The following is a 17,588-nucleotide window of genomic DNA, read 5'->3' as shown; positions in this document are numbered from 1 at the left end:
CTGTTCTTATTACAGATAACACCTAAGACTTATAACTGAACGACTGGAAGCACAAATGTTTGTCTGTATTTTTTCAGAGGGACTGCTGTGTGTCTCTGACAGCCTTTTGTTGATTGCTACTTCCAGTATAAGTAGTTTTCCCCCTTGTTTACTCTATGCTCTTGACAGCACTTTTTTGTATATTCTACCTTACTGCTTTGCCCTAGTAAGGTTCCTGAAATGGTGGGCTTCTCCTACACCAAGTGCAAAGAGAAAAACAGTTCGGGCCAGATACAGTGCTGATGTAAAGCAATGTATCTGCTCACCCCAGAAGCACATCTTGTGTTTAAGCCCCATGAGCACTTGCTCAAACCCCGTGCTGGAGTGCAGCTTGAGCTGTCAGCACCAACTAAATGAGAAGCAAAATGAAATCTCTGCCCAGGACTCCAGGGCACAGTCCAAAAAGTGGAAGGGTTATTTAGCACTGTAGAAGAGGATTAATGGGGTGCGATTAGAGAAAGGGAAATAGGAACTGTATTTATCTGGAAAAACAGGATACAGCAGCAGAACATACACAATAGCAGCAACTGCACATTGATAGGTGTATGGAATAAAATGTTTAACGGGGATGTGCCATTCACATTAAGGATCCATTCACACATACTGACGTCAAGGTTAGGTGTCAGTGAGCTAGTGGAGATACAGGAACACAAGTTAGGGACTAGCTAGTAAGGCATGTCGCCCGCATTACTTACCAGTGGTATTAGAGCTCAGATGCAGTGCTGTGCTAATACTGCTACCAAAGCAAGTTTGCTCAGAGCTCACCTGGATACCTTAGCACAGCATGGCATTAAAAGGCTCTCCTTTTGTGCGAAAGAAGCAAAGCACAACTCCAGCTGTTTCATACCTTTGCTGCAACACTGCACTTTGCCCTGCTTAGTGTCTCAGAGATGCAGTGAGCTTGTGGTGCATCCAGGACAGTGAGGCGTACTCCAGTCACTGTGAAATCTTTTCCAATAAGCTGGTCAAGCAGTTCAACATAAGGTGGGTGTTCTGAACCCCGAAGGATTATCCCAGGCAATACGAGGCAAGTGGTTTGGCAGAGGTTATCAAGCAATGGCCGATCTGATGGGAAAAGATCAAAACACAACAGATGCTTATTTTATATCTACCCCCTTCAACTGCTAGTCCTCTAAGTAATTCTTCCCCACCACAGACAACTAACTGGAAGATCAGAGGCACTTAGGCATTGTTATATCATTTGGGATGTTCACAGATGCGATTGCTCCTCCTGAACTGTCAAACTGCTGCATGCCTATGTGTATGTATCTGGAGATCACAAGACAGTAGTAGTGACCCCATTTCAGGAGTCAGACAAGGACAGCTGCTGGTTTGCTACAGGAGATACTATTCCATTTAATTTCTTCCAAGCAAAGAAATCTGTTAATCCAGCTGCTTTTATAATCCAAAATGTAATTCTGATCAGCATACATAAGGCTTAATGTATGTCATATTTTCCTCATGATAAATCTGTCTGTCCAGTAGGCAGCAGCTTTGTGATAATTATTTGCTGAAAGGAGAGGTTTCTTTGTGTGCAAGAGCTACCTCTAGTGTTCAAGATGAGACCATGAAGTGAATGATGTGTCTGGATTGCTGGAGGTGCAGCCTCCAGTGTTGTGCCTGACAGTTCAGAGATCACGTGTGCTTGCTTTTCTAGGGCAGTAACTCTTTGAAATACATTTTCTGAGACACAAACACATCAGGGCTGTACACTGGTTTCCTTTTTACTCTGCTTAGACATCTTCAAAGCAAACAGATCCTCATGCAGCAGGAAATTAGGGACACATACTTTGAGATTTGCTCCTAACACTGGGCTGTACAAAGCTTGCAGAATACTTGCGCTCTCTCCACAACAAGCTATTTCTTTTATTTTATTTTCTGCAATTTCTTCGAAAAATCAAGGAGCACTTCAGTCAGAGTAGACCTGTGATACAGGCCTGGTCCTTTCCCATGGTGCAGTAAGTTGTTTGGGGAAAACACCCTGCCTGTTGGCAATAGCAACACAGGATATTTTGGACTGGGAACACCTGCAAGTCTCCTCTCACTGCAGCTTTGTGCTCTGAACACAGCTTGAGCTGATATACCCACAGGAAACACAATAATGTAATCACATCTCTACAGCTACCCAGACGAGAAGGTCAGAAAGCTACATGCAGAACAGCCTGGTCATCTCATAAAGCTCCTGTTACATACACACAATTGCCAGTCTCCTTTCAGGACTCATACATGGCTTGGGAATGTCAGTAACATTTTGAGACAGGCCTCACCTCTCTCCGTATGCATCAGTTAAGTCTTAAACCCTCATGCAGCCAGCCTCCAATGTACTAGCATGCAATGTAAGAAAAGAAACTTGCCTGAGGATTTGTGATTTTTGTAATGATCATGAAGCACGTGTAGGGCACAGCCCAAAGCTAACATAAGACACTGGAAAGAATTCATTGATAACTACCTTGGGAAAAATCCTCCTTCAGAGACCCCCTACACAAAAGTAACTTGGTGCCTACCAAGCAGTTACGCTGTCATTAAGGCAAAGGCCTTGACTTACTACCATCCTCCTTGCATCTTTTGGTATGGGGCCAATGCCCAAAACTCCTGGATCAGTAAGGGTTTAAGGTGGGAGGTGATGGTCTGTAACTCTGTAGCATTTTTATCATACTCATCTGCCAGTCCACAACAATCTTGTGGTTTTACTGCTGGGATTAACAACTGCAGCAATCAGGCATAGCACAGGAACATTTTCTCAGCTGCCCACCCTCCTGCTTGCCAGTCACATCAGAACTCAAGCTGCAGGAATGAGAATGACCCAGTTCCAAACATGTCTGCTCCCCTGTGAACACCACAGGGATGCTTTACCTGGTCACTGCTTGTTTATAAAGGCTTGGGATCAATCCACAGTAACCCAACATGGAAGCATCGCCATGTGTTAGTTACAACTCCTAACATATATGGTGCTGCATCACAGCCTGTGTTGTATACATGCCTATCAAGTAAAATCAACAGAAAAGGCCCAGAGAAAGTGTAGGCATCTGAGGGAACTGACAGGCTTGCTGAAGCTTCAACTTCAAGTCAAAGTCAGACCAGCAATAACTGGAAGTCATTTTGAGTTGGCAGGTATTCAGCAGCTAGTGGGAATTGAATGAGATCTCAGTCCAGTTCCCGAGAGTTAGATGTCCACACTGCCAAAAGCACTCTCTGCATAAATTGTTATTTATCTACTCACAGAACAAAACGTCTCGCAATTGCCCATCACTACGGTGTCTTGGCCTCTCCTGTGGCAAGCTTTGAATGGACATGCAAATCACCATGGCCAAGTTGGTGTTGAAACGCATTGTCTTGCCCAGCAGACAAATGTGCACTGTTGCTTACACTACCTGTGTTGACAGTGTTTGTTGTTCTGCTGGTGATAAGGTCAGCACTTCTGAACAGCCCTATATTTAAACCTGTGAAAGCACTGGCAGCGGAAGGGCCTGGCTGGTAAACAGTTAAATGGCTGAACTCCACTGGAACTATTCTTTGCAGCTCAGAGTTGTCCTTCCCTTCTGAAAGGACATCAATACCAAATCTTGCTGCCACCAGATGGTTTGTCTTGCTGTCCAATTAATCAGTAACAGTCTCAATCTATAACAAGAGTTATGCATTTCCTTACCAAGATTGCATGGTTGCTCGGAGCCCAATAAATTGAGTTGCCCCCCTGTTTCACGTTTTATGATCTTGCGTTGCTTGTTGATTTCCAAACTGACTATGGGGTCACGTTTCAGGTTATAGATCTGCAGGAGGGAAGGGAGGGAGAGAGGCAAGTCATGTGAACAACATTACCTAATCAGAAAGGATAACACTTCTTAAGAATTGATTCAGGCAAGCTGTGAAGCTTTTGTGGTGTTGTGTACTTCTGTAATTGCCAGCCTAAAGAACACCTGCTTGTCTGGAGATACAAGAACCACTTTGCATGCATTCTTTTGTTATTGAGGCTTAATTCAGTACAGTATCTTGTCATCCTTTTAAAGGTCCTACATCCAGACATCTGTCTAAGGTCTCTGCTCCCAGCTTTTCAAGGCCAGAAACTCAAGGACTGTGAGTGTCTGACAACTTTATCCAGGGTCACACTAGTGTGTAGCATCTCCCCTCTGTCTCTGAATGAACTGGCACATCCATTTGTCCCAGAACAGTGCAGTCATGATGCTCTGGACTGAGTTGCGGAGGCTCCAAAACTTCCATCCCTTCGTTGGGCATGACCCAATCATTTCTGGTTTTGAGAAGAAAATGATCAGAGTAGAAATGACATACAAAACTAGTTGAACAGGAAAGACTTACAGTTTCATTTTAGCCATTGGCAAATTACAGTAGTTTGAATCAGAGACCAGTAGCTACGTAGTGTGAAGGGCCAGATGAGCAGGAATGGACCACACCAGTACCGGTAGGCTTCTCAGCACTGCCTACAATGCAAGCCAAGAGGCAAGAGTCCAAATCTTTATGCCTCTGTCTGTGGGTAGGGAAGGATGCAGGCAGCCAGCAGCTCTGTAAACTGCCAGTAATTTATAGCATGAGATGTCTTACACAAGACAGCCCCACCCTTTTCATTGCTGTGGACTGCTACTTCTGCTGGCAGGGTACAAGGGACAACACCGTTGTCACACAGATAGGGCAGTGCTCCATGCTGTGTGCACGTGGATGTATACAGACTCTGTGGGAGACATTCAGCAAACAGCGAGTTACATTATCAGTGGTCCCACTTCATCTCCATTGCTGAACACTACATGAGAAAAGTTGGTTAAAAAAAACAGCCTCTGGGCCAACAGTATCTCAGCAATCATCGATGATGTTGCTATCCCTCCCCATGACCTGCTTCCAAAGTGATGTTGACTCTATCTGGGAACTTTGCTTCTAAAGTATGAGCCCTGAGCCCTCCTGAATTTACAGCACAGGTTATTAAACAAACATATCTGAAAAAGTGCTTTTCCACCGAGGCTGTCTGGGTCAATACAAAGTTAGCATATTGTGGTAGGAACATCAACAGGAGAAGGAAAACTCGGCAGCTGGTGAAAAACAGCAAAAAAAAAAAGCATTATCTAAAGCATAATAGGAAAGAAGTCATGAGATAGCAGGGCCAAAACCATTGCTCTGACACAGCAGGATACTTCTCAGGAAAGGGCAGAATCCTACCTCTTCCTCCTCTAATGTCTGACACTCGGCGCAGCACAGCCCTTCTGGGAAAAACAGCTTCATATCCCGGACAGCTATTTGATAGGATTTGGAGCCTGAGAGATAAATACAATGAGAAGATTCTCTCAGGCCATGAATTAAACATTCTCTAGACTCACACTCATCTTTCTGAGAGATTGATGATGTGCAACTTACTGAAGTAATTGCTTTAAAGGCCAGCTGTTCTGTACAGTAATAGCAAACATTTAAAACCATTATATTTAGAATAGTTCCATTGCCTTCTTGGTATTTTGATTCCATCCTATTATTGCTCAGCTTGTTCTTCATGTAAACAAGACTCCTTCTAGTTCCTAACAGTGTAGTCAAGGGAATCGTGTTAAGGAGCCTGTGAAACTCTTCAATACCAGCTCCAGTCCCCCATTGTTGTTCCCTTGCTTCTAGATCACATCAGGCTGGTCTTACAGAATAGGAAGGAGTAACTAGTTAGTAAAACAACTGTGCTTAGTATCAATAATGTAAGTCTCAAAGATGCTGGGGGCTCTGATTTACAACAGAAATCAGAATTAGTATGAGACATTGCTGATAGCAGTATATTTTTCTGTTTATCTGTGGTCACAAACAGTAAATTGAGACTGGACACGTACAAAGAATGTGAGGATCATGGAAGCAATGGATAATCATCTGAAGAGTTAAAACTGAAAGACTTTGGCTTGTTTGACCCAACATGACACAAAACTGAGAAGGAATCTGATTTCTAGTAAACACATCAGGGTGGCAAAGGTCAGAGAAGAAAAAAGAACTACTTAAAATTAAAGTACAGGTACTGGCACAAGAACAAATGGATACAAACTGTATATGACTATATTTAAGTGAAAACATAAGAAGATTTCTAGCTATCAGAGCAGTGAGGTTCTGTAACAACCATCCAGTTGGGGTGAATACTTATGAAAGGGAATACATGACTGCGAGAGAATTAACTGAACTCAGTGACTTGAGAGGTCCCTCCAGGCTTAGCATCTGAATATTTCCCTATAAAGCAACAGTGTTACAAAGCATTACTCGGAATGTTTTGAGATTTATAGCTGGAAAACATTAGAGAAGGAAAAGCTATTTCTATATAACTGGAGTTCAGATAGATTGTCAATGTGCTGGCACAGATCCATACTCCTGGGATACAAATACACAAAATGCAAATATCCTCTGAAATATTACCACCTTTGCAGGCTGCCCATTCAAAGAATCATGTCTGTCTGCTCTTCGAGTTCTCAGCCCTGTTTGAACTTCATAATTCTAGGTATCGTATAGCCAGAGTCCTTAATGCAGTAGTTAACAATCCTAAGATTGCAGAAGTCACCAGTGTGTAAGTTGTGCTGTATCTTTTATATACCTCTATGTCAAATCTTCTTTGTTTAAATCATTGATGCCATTACAAGACACAAATGCTCCCAAAGCTAGCAACATTTTACTCTCACTTTGCTCAAGGTATAAGACTGTTTAAGATGCATGCGCAAGAGCTCTTTGGGTTCAAAAAGTACTATACAATGACTGTGTAAGACCCAGAAGAGATGAGTACAGGTTTACTTCTGTAGCTGAGCCTCAGAGTATTAAAAGTACAGTATTTGGTTTGACTGTATCACTGGAACCTGGTCTTTATCTTACTTGAATTTCCCCAATAACTTTGCAAGGAAACACACAGCTAGAATTTGCTCTACTTCAGCAAGACAGCATTAACTACAAACCTTCCTCAGCTGGAGCAAAACTAAGAAAACTTCGTATTGCCTCCTAGGAAAGGAATATGGTCTTCCACAGTCCCCCAAATGATTACTCATGCAATGATTAAGCTCTTCCTGCTTAACTTGTAGGTAAATGTTTCACCCTTATTGAAGGACAAGCTCTTGGAGGTGCAAGGGGTTATGAACACTCCTTTCCTTATGGACAGACACCTCCCTGGCATAGCAACTGGATCAGACTCTTGAGTCAGAATTACTGAGTACATTAGCTACAGCTGCATCCATTTTCCTTGAATGTGTGCAAGGATGCCTTTGTGAGCCAACTATATAGCTGGCTCCAATGTAATGCACAACCTGGTCTCAGAAAGCAGGTGGTGGCCAACCAGTTCAGCTCTGTGCTCAGCCCAGTCTCAGAAGGAAGCAGGGGTCTGAAGGGAATCCCTAAGCAGACATATGAGGGTTTCTCTAACACAGTGAGTTCTCTGTGACTTCCAATGAAAGACAGGATGAGACTCAGCCTCTCTTGCTAATACAAACTAATCTTTAACTGAGTTATGCTAGGGATGCTCTAACTGTAGCACGGGTATCTTAAGTTTTGGGTGTATATTACCCATTCTTAGCCATGACTGATGAGTTCTCATTCTCAAGGCAACCTGGATACACAGTCCATTAAGATTAAGAGCAAAAGAAGTAGGGGCCCATAGTGGAAAAGTATTGGCTGAAGAGCCCTGACCATTTCTTTTGTGTAGGTAGATGCTGCTCTTCAGTTACTCCCACAAATGAGATCGTGTGAGTAATCATGGTGAGATCTCTCTCTCAGTTTAGTCTTGGTCCTAAGAATTATCATAGTATCTGATAATAAAAGATTCTACATCAAGGGGTTGATTCTCTTCCCCAAGCTGTACATGGTGACTACTTCATTCCCTACCAGTTCTCCTCAAAAGACCACTTGATATGGACAAAAAGAGGGAGTGATTTGACAGCACAGAATACAATAGAAAGAGCCAATTAATCCAGTGGATCTTGACAGGAAAGTTCTTCAGGAACATGAAGGCATACAGTGCCTGTTAGCTCACCTGTGTTTATAGAAACTATTACTTTTACTTTTCTATTCCCTTAACTACATACCACACAATTGGTACCACACTGAGGAAAAATGCTATTCATGGGCAGTGAACTAATGATGCTTAATTCCTCGTGAGTTTTTGAATTACATGCTTCCTTCCTTGTGGCAATAACCTAGGCCCTCTCCAGCAATACCTTTGGTTCTCTATAGACCACTCTCTCCAGCAATACTTCCCATTTTCCCATCCTTCACCCACACTCTCAGCTATCTCCCGTCCCACTCGTCCACCATACACATTACAACATCCTAGATCCCTCCCCCCTGGCAGATGAACTGTAACTGGTTCAGCACACTGAGGATGCTGACTAGCTGATGTGCCTCTGCTGATGTGTCTCTGCTGATGTGCCAGCTGGCAAGAGCTTCTCCGAATGGAAAACAGCTGAGTTTACCTGCTTTCCTCAGTGAGAGCAATTTTTGATCACCTCTCCCTAGCCAGTCATTAATGTTTTGAGATGTTACAGGAACTCAGTATCTTGGAGTCTTTTATCCCTCTGTGAAATCTGGTTGCAGTTGGCTAATGGGTTATGAAGTTATCAGGAGAGGACACACAAGCAGATAGAAGACAGATAGGTTCTTGGGGATAATTACAAAATAACCAAGCTAAAAGTACAAAATGACCAAGCAGTGAAGAGATCAAAGGAAATCTGTTCTGATAGAAGACAGATCTAGGGCTGTTCTGGGAAGAAACCTTTTTTTAATATATCTTCTGGGAGAATATTTCATAGCTTGAACATACTCAGCTCAGCCACCAAGAAAACAATGAAAGCTTTCTAGGGAATAATGGTCTCTACTGCCTGCCAAGGCTAGATCTGTGTTGACAATGCAGGAGGTAACAGTACATAACATATTTTTTCCATTGGCATATCTGAGCCTTCAGACTTTTCTTTTACAAAAACCTACCATAAAATCCATTTTGGACTGTGCTGATGCCATACTGAGCCCTCCAGAGGAACGGATCTAGTGCTTGGGCTAGTTTAGGATCCTCTGGCCCTAGTAAATCTATCAGCTTCTTCACAGCATTTGGCCTCTGAAGACACAGCACGAGAGCGGTGCCTGAGGTAAGGTAGGTACAATGAGCTTCTAAACCAGCAGGATCCTGAAAAGAAATAACAGGGAGGGAACAGGTTATAATGAGCAGTGTTGGTGAGCGCTGGGTACATTCCAGCTTTCCTTTGGCTAGACCCATCCCTGTTTGAAGCAAACAGATCTGCCATTACTCCTTGATTTCTCTCCTCTTTGTAATATACATGCTAGTGGTCTCTGCAGGGAGAGCTTCCAGAGTATATACCATGGCCACCAAGCCAGTACTTGTGACATCCACCAGGTAAATAGGAGGTCTAGTTCCCACCCTGAGTCCACACAGAGCTAAAGAAAAAATTAAGCACTGAGCTTAAGCCATAGCAGCTTGTGGCTTTAGTCCCCATGGTCATAGATCAGCCAGTGGTAGTTTTTACACATACAACTTTAGCAGTAATTTCCTAAAATCTTTTAATAAGAAAGGAAACAAAACCCTATTTCTAAAAGACAGAAAAGCCTTGTGCTGTGACTCATTCTGCATATCTGTACACACAAGGTACAGAGGTGTTCATTTTCAGGGGGTAATGACAAAAACAAATTGCTACTCTGCAGTTTACTTGCCTACTGCTGAACTTTGCAATATCCTTTTCACAGTACCTTCAGTGTGACATATGGATAGGGTGGAACCAGTGGACATTAGCAATATCAACAGGGTCATAAATGCTCTGGGATAAGGAGCCACATTTAATTCTTCCACTGATATAAGATGATGGATTACAAATACCAGAACTTTTCTTTTTGAATTCACAAACGGAAGGACCCCCACACCCACCCTGCTGCTACAGCCTAGCTTCTCCCAGAGGGTGGTAGAATTTCATACACTAGTTAGGATCAGGACTACAAAAATAGCAAGCTTAAAACAAGGAGGTTTAGGACAGGGCACTAGACAGGGGCTGGAAAAAGACAGTTCGCCCTTCTGGCTTTGCCACCGATGTGTGCTCCATGACAAATTTCTCAACCTTTGCTTCTTTTCCAAGTGTAGTCCGCTTGGCCTGTGACCACTCCTGAGCAGAGATGTGGCCTGCACAGCTATAAGAGGAACAACACCCTGGGATCTTTATTTTAACTAAGGGTGAGTAGCAACGATAACTAGCAACCACTGCACCAGTGAGAAGAGTCTGAGTTGTAGGCTGGAGACAGACATAATGATTGAGAAGCACATGGAAAGGTAGCAAGTGCCTGGGGCAGGAGGCTACCAAGGGGCAGCAAAGCACTCACAGCCTTGCTGACTGTTTTAATTAAGCAAACCTTGGAAAGCCAGGCTTGTTGTACATGTCTCCACTGAGCGTAACATCAGGGTGCTTGTAGCAGCTGCAGGCTGCCTCCTCCTGCCCCCTTCATCTTAATAAGGTGACAGGAGCACCCAGCTCTGGCTCCCTGCACTCCACAGTGCAGTAACACCCGTGCTGCAGAGAAGCTCCATGCCAGCGCTGTATGTTCTGTACAGCCTGCAAACAACAGCATTTTCAGCTCGCTGGCTGAACCAACCCATGGTTATTTACTTTCTTCCAATTTCTGAGGAAATTAAAACAAGGGGGAAAAACACTGTCTGATTCAGCTGAATCACATCATTCAGCCCCCTAAAGGTTTTAATTCCTCTATTTTTTAATCTCCTAAAAGCACCAGAGTATGGCAATTCTCTAGATAAAACATTTCCAAAAGAAAATCCCATCATTTCATTTAAAAATATGGAGATAAATTACTTCAAGGCGTCTTTTGCTTTTCTATCATACGAAACCATTCACTGACTTTGACCCAAATCTTCTCTCACTCGCCTGCCTCCTAAACTGCATTTCTAAGAAGTAGGGTATAAATTAAAAACTACAGGCTCAATCCTGATATTCTCCCCTGTATTTGAAAACACAAAATGATCCATAAGAAAGCCCCCCATTCTTAAATTGGTTAGTTACGTAAGGTATTTGATAGAAGTTGTTGTATTTGTCAATCCTCCCACCCCATGGAAATACAGGGCAAAGGAAACCCTACAATGTCAGTCACATCACATGACTGCACATGTGAAACGTACAGGAAAGTTTCACAGGCTCTGTTTAAATGAGGATGAAGAGTTTCAGCATGTCATAGTATACTGCAACATTTTGACATGAATTCAGTTCTGTATAATACAAAATAAACCCTTTTTGCTTGAAAATTTTTGTTAGTTTAAAAAAATGTGTATATAATCCACTTTTCTAAGGGCTTTCTCTTTGGGAGATGAAAAACAGTGATGATGACTTCATGAAAACTTTCAAAAGGACTGGATATAATGTATCAACATTCATTCATGTCAGAAACATCTGCAAAAGAAAATGTTCAAAGACATAGTTTCTGTTAGACCATAATAAATGAAATTATTTGTTCCAGAGCTTCCAAACAGTGCTTTTGGATCTACGTAACAAAACTCTTTTGTCTCCATTTCCTGTCTTTCAGTGGTTCCCCAGCAAACCTGCAGACTGTGGGTTAAAGACAATGTTTCTAATTGCTACTGACGATGTCAGTGAGTCAAGGTGACTTCTTTCCTTCTGATAGATCCTCACATCCGCTCTAGACTCTGCCAGCCAAATGATGCCTTTATTTACATCCTGCCTCCGCACTGTCTTCAAACCATGTCCTTGCTGACACCCAAGCAGCTGCGGTGAGATCGCACATGTGCAGCTGACTTGAATTCAGTGAGCAATTTTGTTGATGCACACAGAGAGGAAGTTCCAGCTGTGTGCTGGCTCTGGAGGACTAACAGGATTAAAAAGCAGCAAAATTCTCCTTCTGCTTCTACTGTTAGAATCAAGAGATACGACTGGAGGGAATCTGTCAAGATATTGAGTCTAGTGACCCGCTACTGCAGGCAATTGTATCAGGTAATCCCCAACGGAATGAGCGGGTCCCACTGTAAAATCAAGCTTTCTAGCTAGCAGCCAAAACTGCGAATCTCTGCAGGACTGGATCTGCTGGATAAGCACAGAAAGGAGATACAGCCTCCACAGGCAGAACTCCCTCTGGGAGCAGTTGCTTCTTACAGTCTGAACACGATCAGGTCATTCTGGGAGCTGAGAAGACAATGTCAGCTCTATTCACCTGACCTTTATTTTTTTAAATTATTATTAAACTTCAGATAAAAAGTATTATCATGGCTCCTGTGATTAGATAACCTCAGCAAACAGCAGACCAATCCATTATTTATTGTATGCCAAAGGCCAAAAGCTACTTAGAAGCTGAATGTTAGTATTTAAGTTGAAAAAGCAATCATGTCTGAAATCATGTTGCTGAGGATATTTGTCAACATGCATGTAAATAATACATTTGAAAGAGGAAGGAGGTGCTAGGTAGTCTTGCTACCAGTGAATAAACCCCAAATCTGCTATCAAGTACTAAGTACACAAAACAAACTGGCAAATGGCAGAGCACATGGGAGTTCTCTAAAGATTTTTGGAGGTAGATTTTGGATCAGGTTCCAGGTGAGGAGGAGATAAAAAGCCCTGGACAGAATTTCTAGAAGGGTCAGACACACTGGCTCCATGTTCTTCAACAGGAGAGGCTAAATTTCAGCAATTTGTTCCCATATTAAGAGCCTCATTTTAAAAACAGCATTGTATCCCAATTGTCCCCTAAACTGAGAAACAGATCGAAAAATGAACATTGCTCCAATTCAAATGCTTTATATGAAATTTAGCTGTGAAAAATAGTTCTGCCCCCACCATTGTAATACTTACAAGCCAGATTTTCAAAATAACCCAGTCCCTGAAGCATGCTGAGGCTTTTTGAAAATCTGCCTACTTGGGAGCTCAGTCTTTTTCAGCCCTCATGAGTGAAAGAGTTTCGGCTGTGTTCTAAAAATGAGAAGGAACCCCTGTACAGTTTCCTACTGTCCACTCCCCCCTTGCCAAAGGCAGTCTATTATCTCTGCTTTCTCACTTTCAAAACCTGCTGTTTTTTCCATGAACAAAATCCCAATATTCTGTAATTTTTAAACTCATTAGTCACCAGCTCTTCAAGGAAACTAAATCAATGCTCAACAGCTGCTCTAATGTGTTAGAGAACTCAAAAAATAAGAGCAAATTTTCATGAAACAACCTTTCTTCAAATTTACCCCACATGTATCTACATTACTGCCTAAGGTAGAAATTCGGATTTTTTAAAATGTTTTCTGTTTCAGATGATTAACTAAGCATTTTTGTATTTAGCTGTATGATTAAAAACTGTATTGGAAAGCACTTCCCCATCAACTCTAATAGCCACTATATCCCTCTTACCAGTGGTCTGTAAATATTTAAAAATCAGATGCTTGTGCTCCATTGCTTTGCTGTCATGCAGAAAGTATTAATTGTTCCTGTTTGATGGTTATGTTAGAGCGCTGTCCTGGCATGTTCCTGTCTTCTTCTGGAAGACTCTATTAAGAAATTCTACAAGAGAGTGCTATAAACTCTCCCAACTTAACCCAAGAGCAGTATCGATTTTAAAGGCTTGTTTTCTATAAAATTTAATTGGTTAAAGGTCTTCATAAAAGCAATCAAATAACCAGGATATTTTTTTTCCAAGGTGGGTGCGGGGGTGTGGAATCTAACTCTAAAATGCTCAGCTTTCAGTTTCCTGGCTTTCACAATATCTTTACACTCGTCTCAGGATATTTCAGGTTGGGAACAACATAATTTCCAATGCTACAGAAGAGAAGAAACATAAACCTATTTTTATCTAACAAAAACTCGTAATGCCCCAAGATTTAAGAACCCTCTTTATTATCTGTTAGACACTAGAAATGACAGTAACTCAATTTTCTCTCTTTGCAGGTCATTTTTACAGACTCTTGAACACATGGTCCTGGAACAGAGATTCAGCTGTATATGTAATGTAATATAAGGCAAGAGGGCTCCAGAGGTATATATTCTCTGGCACTGCAATGAATGTATGAATGTTTCCCAGCTCCCAGGTTTAAACACATAGAAGGAAAACCAGGCACACATGCAGGGGTGTGGTATGCTCCTTAGATGTGCCCTACCTGGAATGACCCTGGGGAAGAAAGAGAGGACACCTGTTTTGCAGTTAAAGAGTCGGCATTGTAAATTAGCTACTAAACAGATTTCTGGGAGGTCTGTATTGCCCATATCCTCCAAATTTTTGTTTTGGAGAAACCAGGTCTGCTTCTTTATGGCATGCGATGAAAGAAACCATCAGCATGACAGCTTTCTTTGTGTCTGATACTGGTACAGATCTGAACGTTCTCTATACCTCACTTCTAACAAAAACTCAGAAATCCCGGATGGGAATTTTTGGGTTTTTTCAGGAATGGATTATGCACTAGCTAACATATTTCCCCACTCTAAACCTAAGCAGAACCACAGATCTGCCAGTTTCTTAACAAACCTGTTTCACTTCAGAAGAAAGGAGTCCTAAGGCAATGTCTGGTTCCAGGTTTATGTGTTTCATTCCAACCACAATGAATTTTTCTAGGTCTATTTTTTTGAGGATCCTTGCAAGACTATGGCTCCAGGCACCAGGTTTGATCAGCAGCACTGTGCAAAGAATCTGGGCTCCTGTAACAAAGCACACTAGTGAAACCCAAAGCCGCTCCTAAAAACAGAGGCAAAACATAGAGCAATATTTGTTTACTAGCCTGGACAGACATCTGTAGAAGAGGGTTATCTAAAAGGTGGCATGAAGTTCATAAAAATTTGAACAAAACAAGTCCATAAAAACCCCCTATGCATATAGGAATTTTTTGTTTTGTTTTGTTTGATTTTTAGTTTAAAAAATGTATCTAAAACAGTCTAGGCTCGTAGATTTTCTTTTTTCCCCAGGAAAGCTGCTGAGTCCAAAAAGTTTATGTGGCAGGACTGTAGGATAAGACTCAATCCTTTATATTATATATGAATGTTTTAAGAGCAATAAAATATTCCCTTTTACATTTTTCACGTGAACTGTAATGATTATGTGATATAATCCTTAAGGTAGCTATTAAATTCTTATTCCTCACAGTTTATTTCAGTGTTCTGTATCTCTCTGTTAGAGCTATGTTTCAGAGAGGCACTAACAAGTATGACAGGTCCCAATTAATGTTATAAACCTATTACAAATAGAGTTGGTTTTATTAAAATTGAAATTTCAGCAAAAACTTTTTGCTTCTGACAAAGCTCTCCCAGCAGAGCTGCCAGCTAGGCACAGCACTCTGTGTGCTATGAGAAACAGAAAACAAAAGAGACCACGATAGTTTGGCTGTCTGATGATACAAAATGTATTAAAAGGCAGAAAATACATAAGTTTAATTTTTAAATGACAGCATTTTCAAATTATTAGTTTCGCTAATCTGAAGTACCTTATTACTAGGAATATAGTTAAGATTTTATCCTAATAACATCCTTTGAAAATTTATTGGCAACTGTAGTGTCAGAACCAGTCAGCTAGGACCCATTTAACTGCTGGTGCCTAACCATGTCAATTAGCATAAAGCACAAGGTAACAGTAATGCAGGCTGCTAAAATTGATCCATGATTATCTGTTTATGTACATAAAGTGTCATTTTATGTTTCCTGTACAGCCCACTACTAATTATACAGATGTCAATGCAACAAAGCATCGACAATGCTACAGATAATTTAATGCATACTGTTATTTTATGGCAAGAAGCATGTTGCTGATTCATGACAGAGAAATACTAGATCAAAAATAAAAAAGCAAGATCACTGCCCCCCAACTAGATATAGAAACTTAACCCTTACTGTGCAGGGAGCTGTGCTATTTTCTTCACATCATTCTTGAACAGAAAGGTTTAAATGCCATAGCAACAGCCTGCAAGTGTAGAAGCAAGCCGCTCGGATCCACTCAGCTGCTCGCATACAGAACGGCAATCTCGACTGTATACTGTTACATAAGCGTTCACTGTCCTCCAGATGTTTTACTCGCCATCTGCTATGTTTCCAAGCAAACATTCTTGTTCTAGTGGTATGTGAATCACTACATACTGCATGTTTATGTACTTTAGGCACTTCAGGAGGGATTTGTCTTATGTCACTTTGCCATCTTGGTTTGATCAAAGACAGGTGTTGAAAACAGGTGGGACACCTTGCCACCTAGAGTCGGTTTTCTCTCCTCGGTGATTATAAGTGACAACAGGAAGAGAAAATACTGCTCTATCAATGGAACAGTCTCTCTTGATCATGAATTACCAGGGGTACCTGTTTGGCAGCCCTCAAACATGCCTGATTTCCATCTCCAGTTCTGTCTGTTTAGTGGCCTTTCCAGTTTTGCCCAAGTTGCCTGGTCTTTGTTATGTTTTTCTGCTTTGTAATATTTTTAGATCCCTTCCTCACTGCCAATGATTTTTTCCCCGCAGAATTACTACATAGGTTTTGATTTCATAGTGTAACTGTGAAAAATACTGTTTATTTTATGTACTATTAATATACAATACTTCAGATATGTGTGTGGCTTAAAATGTGTAAAATCAAGAGAAGCAAATATCAGATTTCCTGGTACGCTTAGAAAAGAGAGTGTACATCACTGCCTGTATTCAAGCCTAAGGAAAAAGTTAGTATAATCCTTTTGCTTTTTTTTGGCCAGTACATCTGACAAGTTAGTTCCACAAAGTCCTTATCAAACCACATTTTTCCATTTGCTCTTCTCTCACCTGTTTGCAAGTAGGTAAACAGTGATTCTGCATGGCATCGCTGGCTCTCTCCCACTAAACAAGAAAAGCAGATAGATTTGAGAAAGCGGTGTGCATGTTCTGGGACAATAATTTGAGAATGTTGCCATTGTCTCTACATAATGCAGCCAACATTGCTACAACACACTGTTATTTTAAAGTGTTATACTGGGACATGCATAGCTTGATTTCAGACATCCAGGTATATGGGGACACCCTGGGAGATGTCACACTTATCACCTCTCCAGTAAGCCCGACAGCATATGCTGAAAAGGACTGCAAGTACTAAATCATGTTGATTCTTGGTTACCTTTTCTGTGTATTTCAGGGAGTAGCTAACGGTGGTTTTAAGCTACCTTTGTGCTCCCAATATTTCAGTCAAGTTAGAAGCTGCCTTGTTTCCAGTGTAAGTCCCAGAAGCTCAGGTGTTTTGTTTATAATGTCCTCTCTTGTACTCTTGGAAGCAAAGAAGGGCTGTGTATTCTGAATACACACCTATTGAGCCCAGATCTGTTGTTCAGTTCTTTCCTCATCTCTGCTGATAAAACCTTACTGACATTACCCAAGCAGCCAGGAATGGTCACTTCAGTGGTTCTTCGTAAGAGCAGAGCAGTATAAAAGGAGTCTGGTGAGTCAGAACTTACGACAAAAGCCTATATAAAAATGTTTCCTTCAGTCTAATGTAAAACCTGCAGTGACCTGGAGAGGTGAGGAAAATTTAAGGCACTTCAAGGCACACATGAATTGAGAAGTTATCTAGGACTAGGGCGCAATGAGAAGCTTGCATCAGATTGATAAAAGACTTCCTTTTCCAATGATTGGCAAG

At 41.5% G+C, this 17,588-nt stretch overlaps 1 protein-coding gene across 1 annotated transcript in view; it reads right to left on the bottom strand.

Annotated features, from left to right (window-relative positions):
* Positions 1-17,588, bottom strand: part of DNAAF8 (dynein axonemal assembly factor 8) — a 96,795-nt gene that overhangs the window by 8,121 nt on the left and 71,086 nt on the right. Inside the window, exons 24-29 of the mRNA XM_075719014.1 lie at positions 16,745-16,798; positions 14,485-14,654; positions 8,956-9,151; positions 5,200-5,294; positions 3,686-3,806; positions 887-1,104 (exon numbers count right to left, since the gene is read on the bottom strand). Coding sequence (XP_075575129.1) covers positions 887-1,104; positions 3,686-3,806; positions 5,200-5,294; positions 8,956-9,151; positions 14,485-14,654; positions 16,745-16,798 — 854 coding nt within the window. The remainder of the gene's footprint in view (positions 1-886; positions 1,105-3,685; positions 3,807-5,199; positions 5,295-8,955; positions 9,152-14,484; positions 14,655-16,744; positions 16,799-17,588) is intronic.

The sequence above is a fragment of the Pelecanus crispus genome, chromosome 11 (genome assembly GCF_030463565.1).
Source record: "Pelecanus crispus isolate bPelCri1 chromosome 11, bPelCri1.pri, whole genome shotgun sequence".
NCBI classification, from domain to species: Eukaryota; Metazoa; Chordata; class Aves; order Pelecaniformes; family Pelecanidae; genus Pelecanus; species Pelecanus crispus.
Note: the sequence above shows the minus strand (reverse complement) of the source record. Positions and strands in the feature narration are given on the sequence as shown.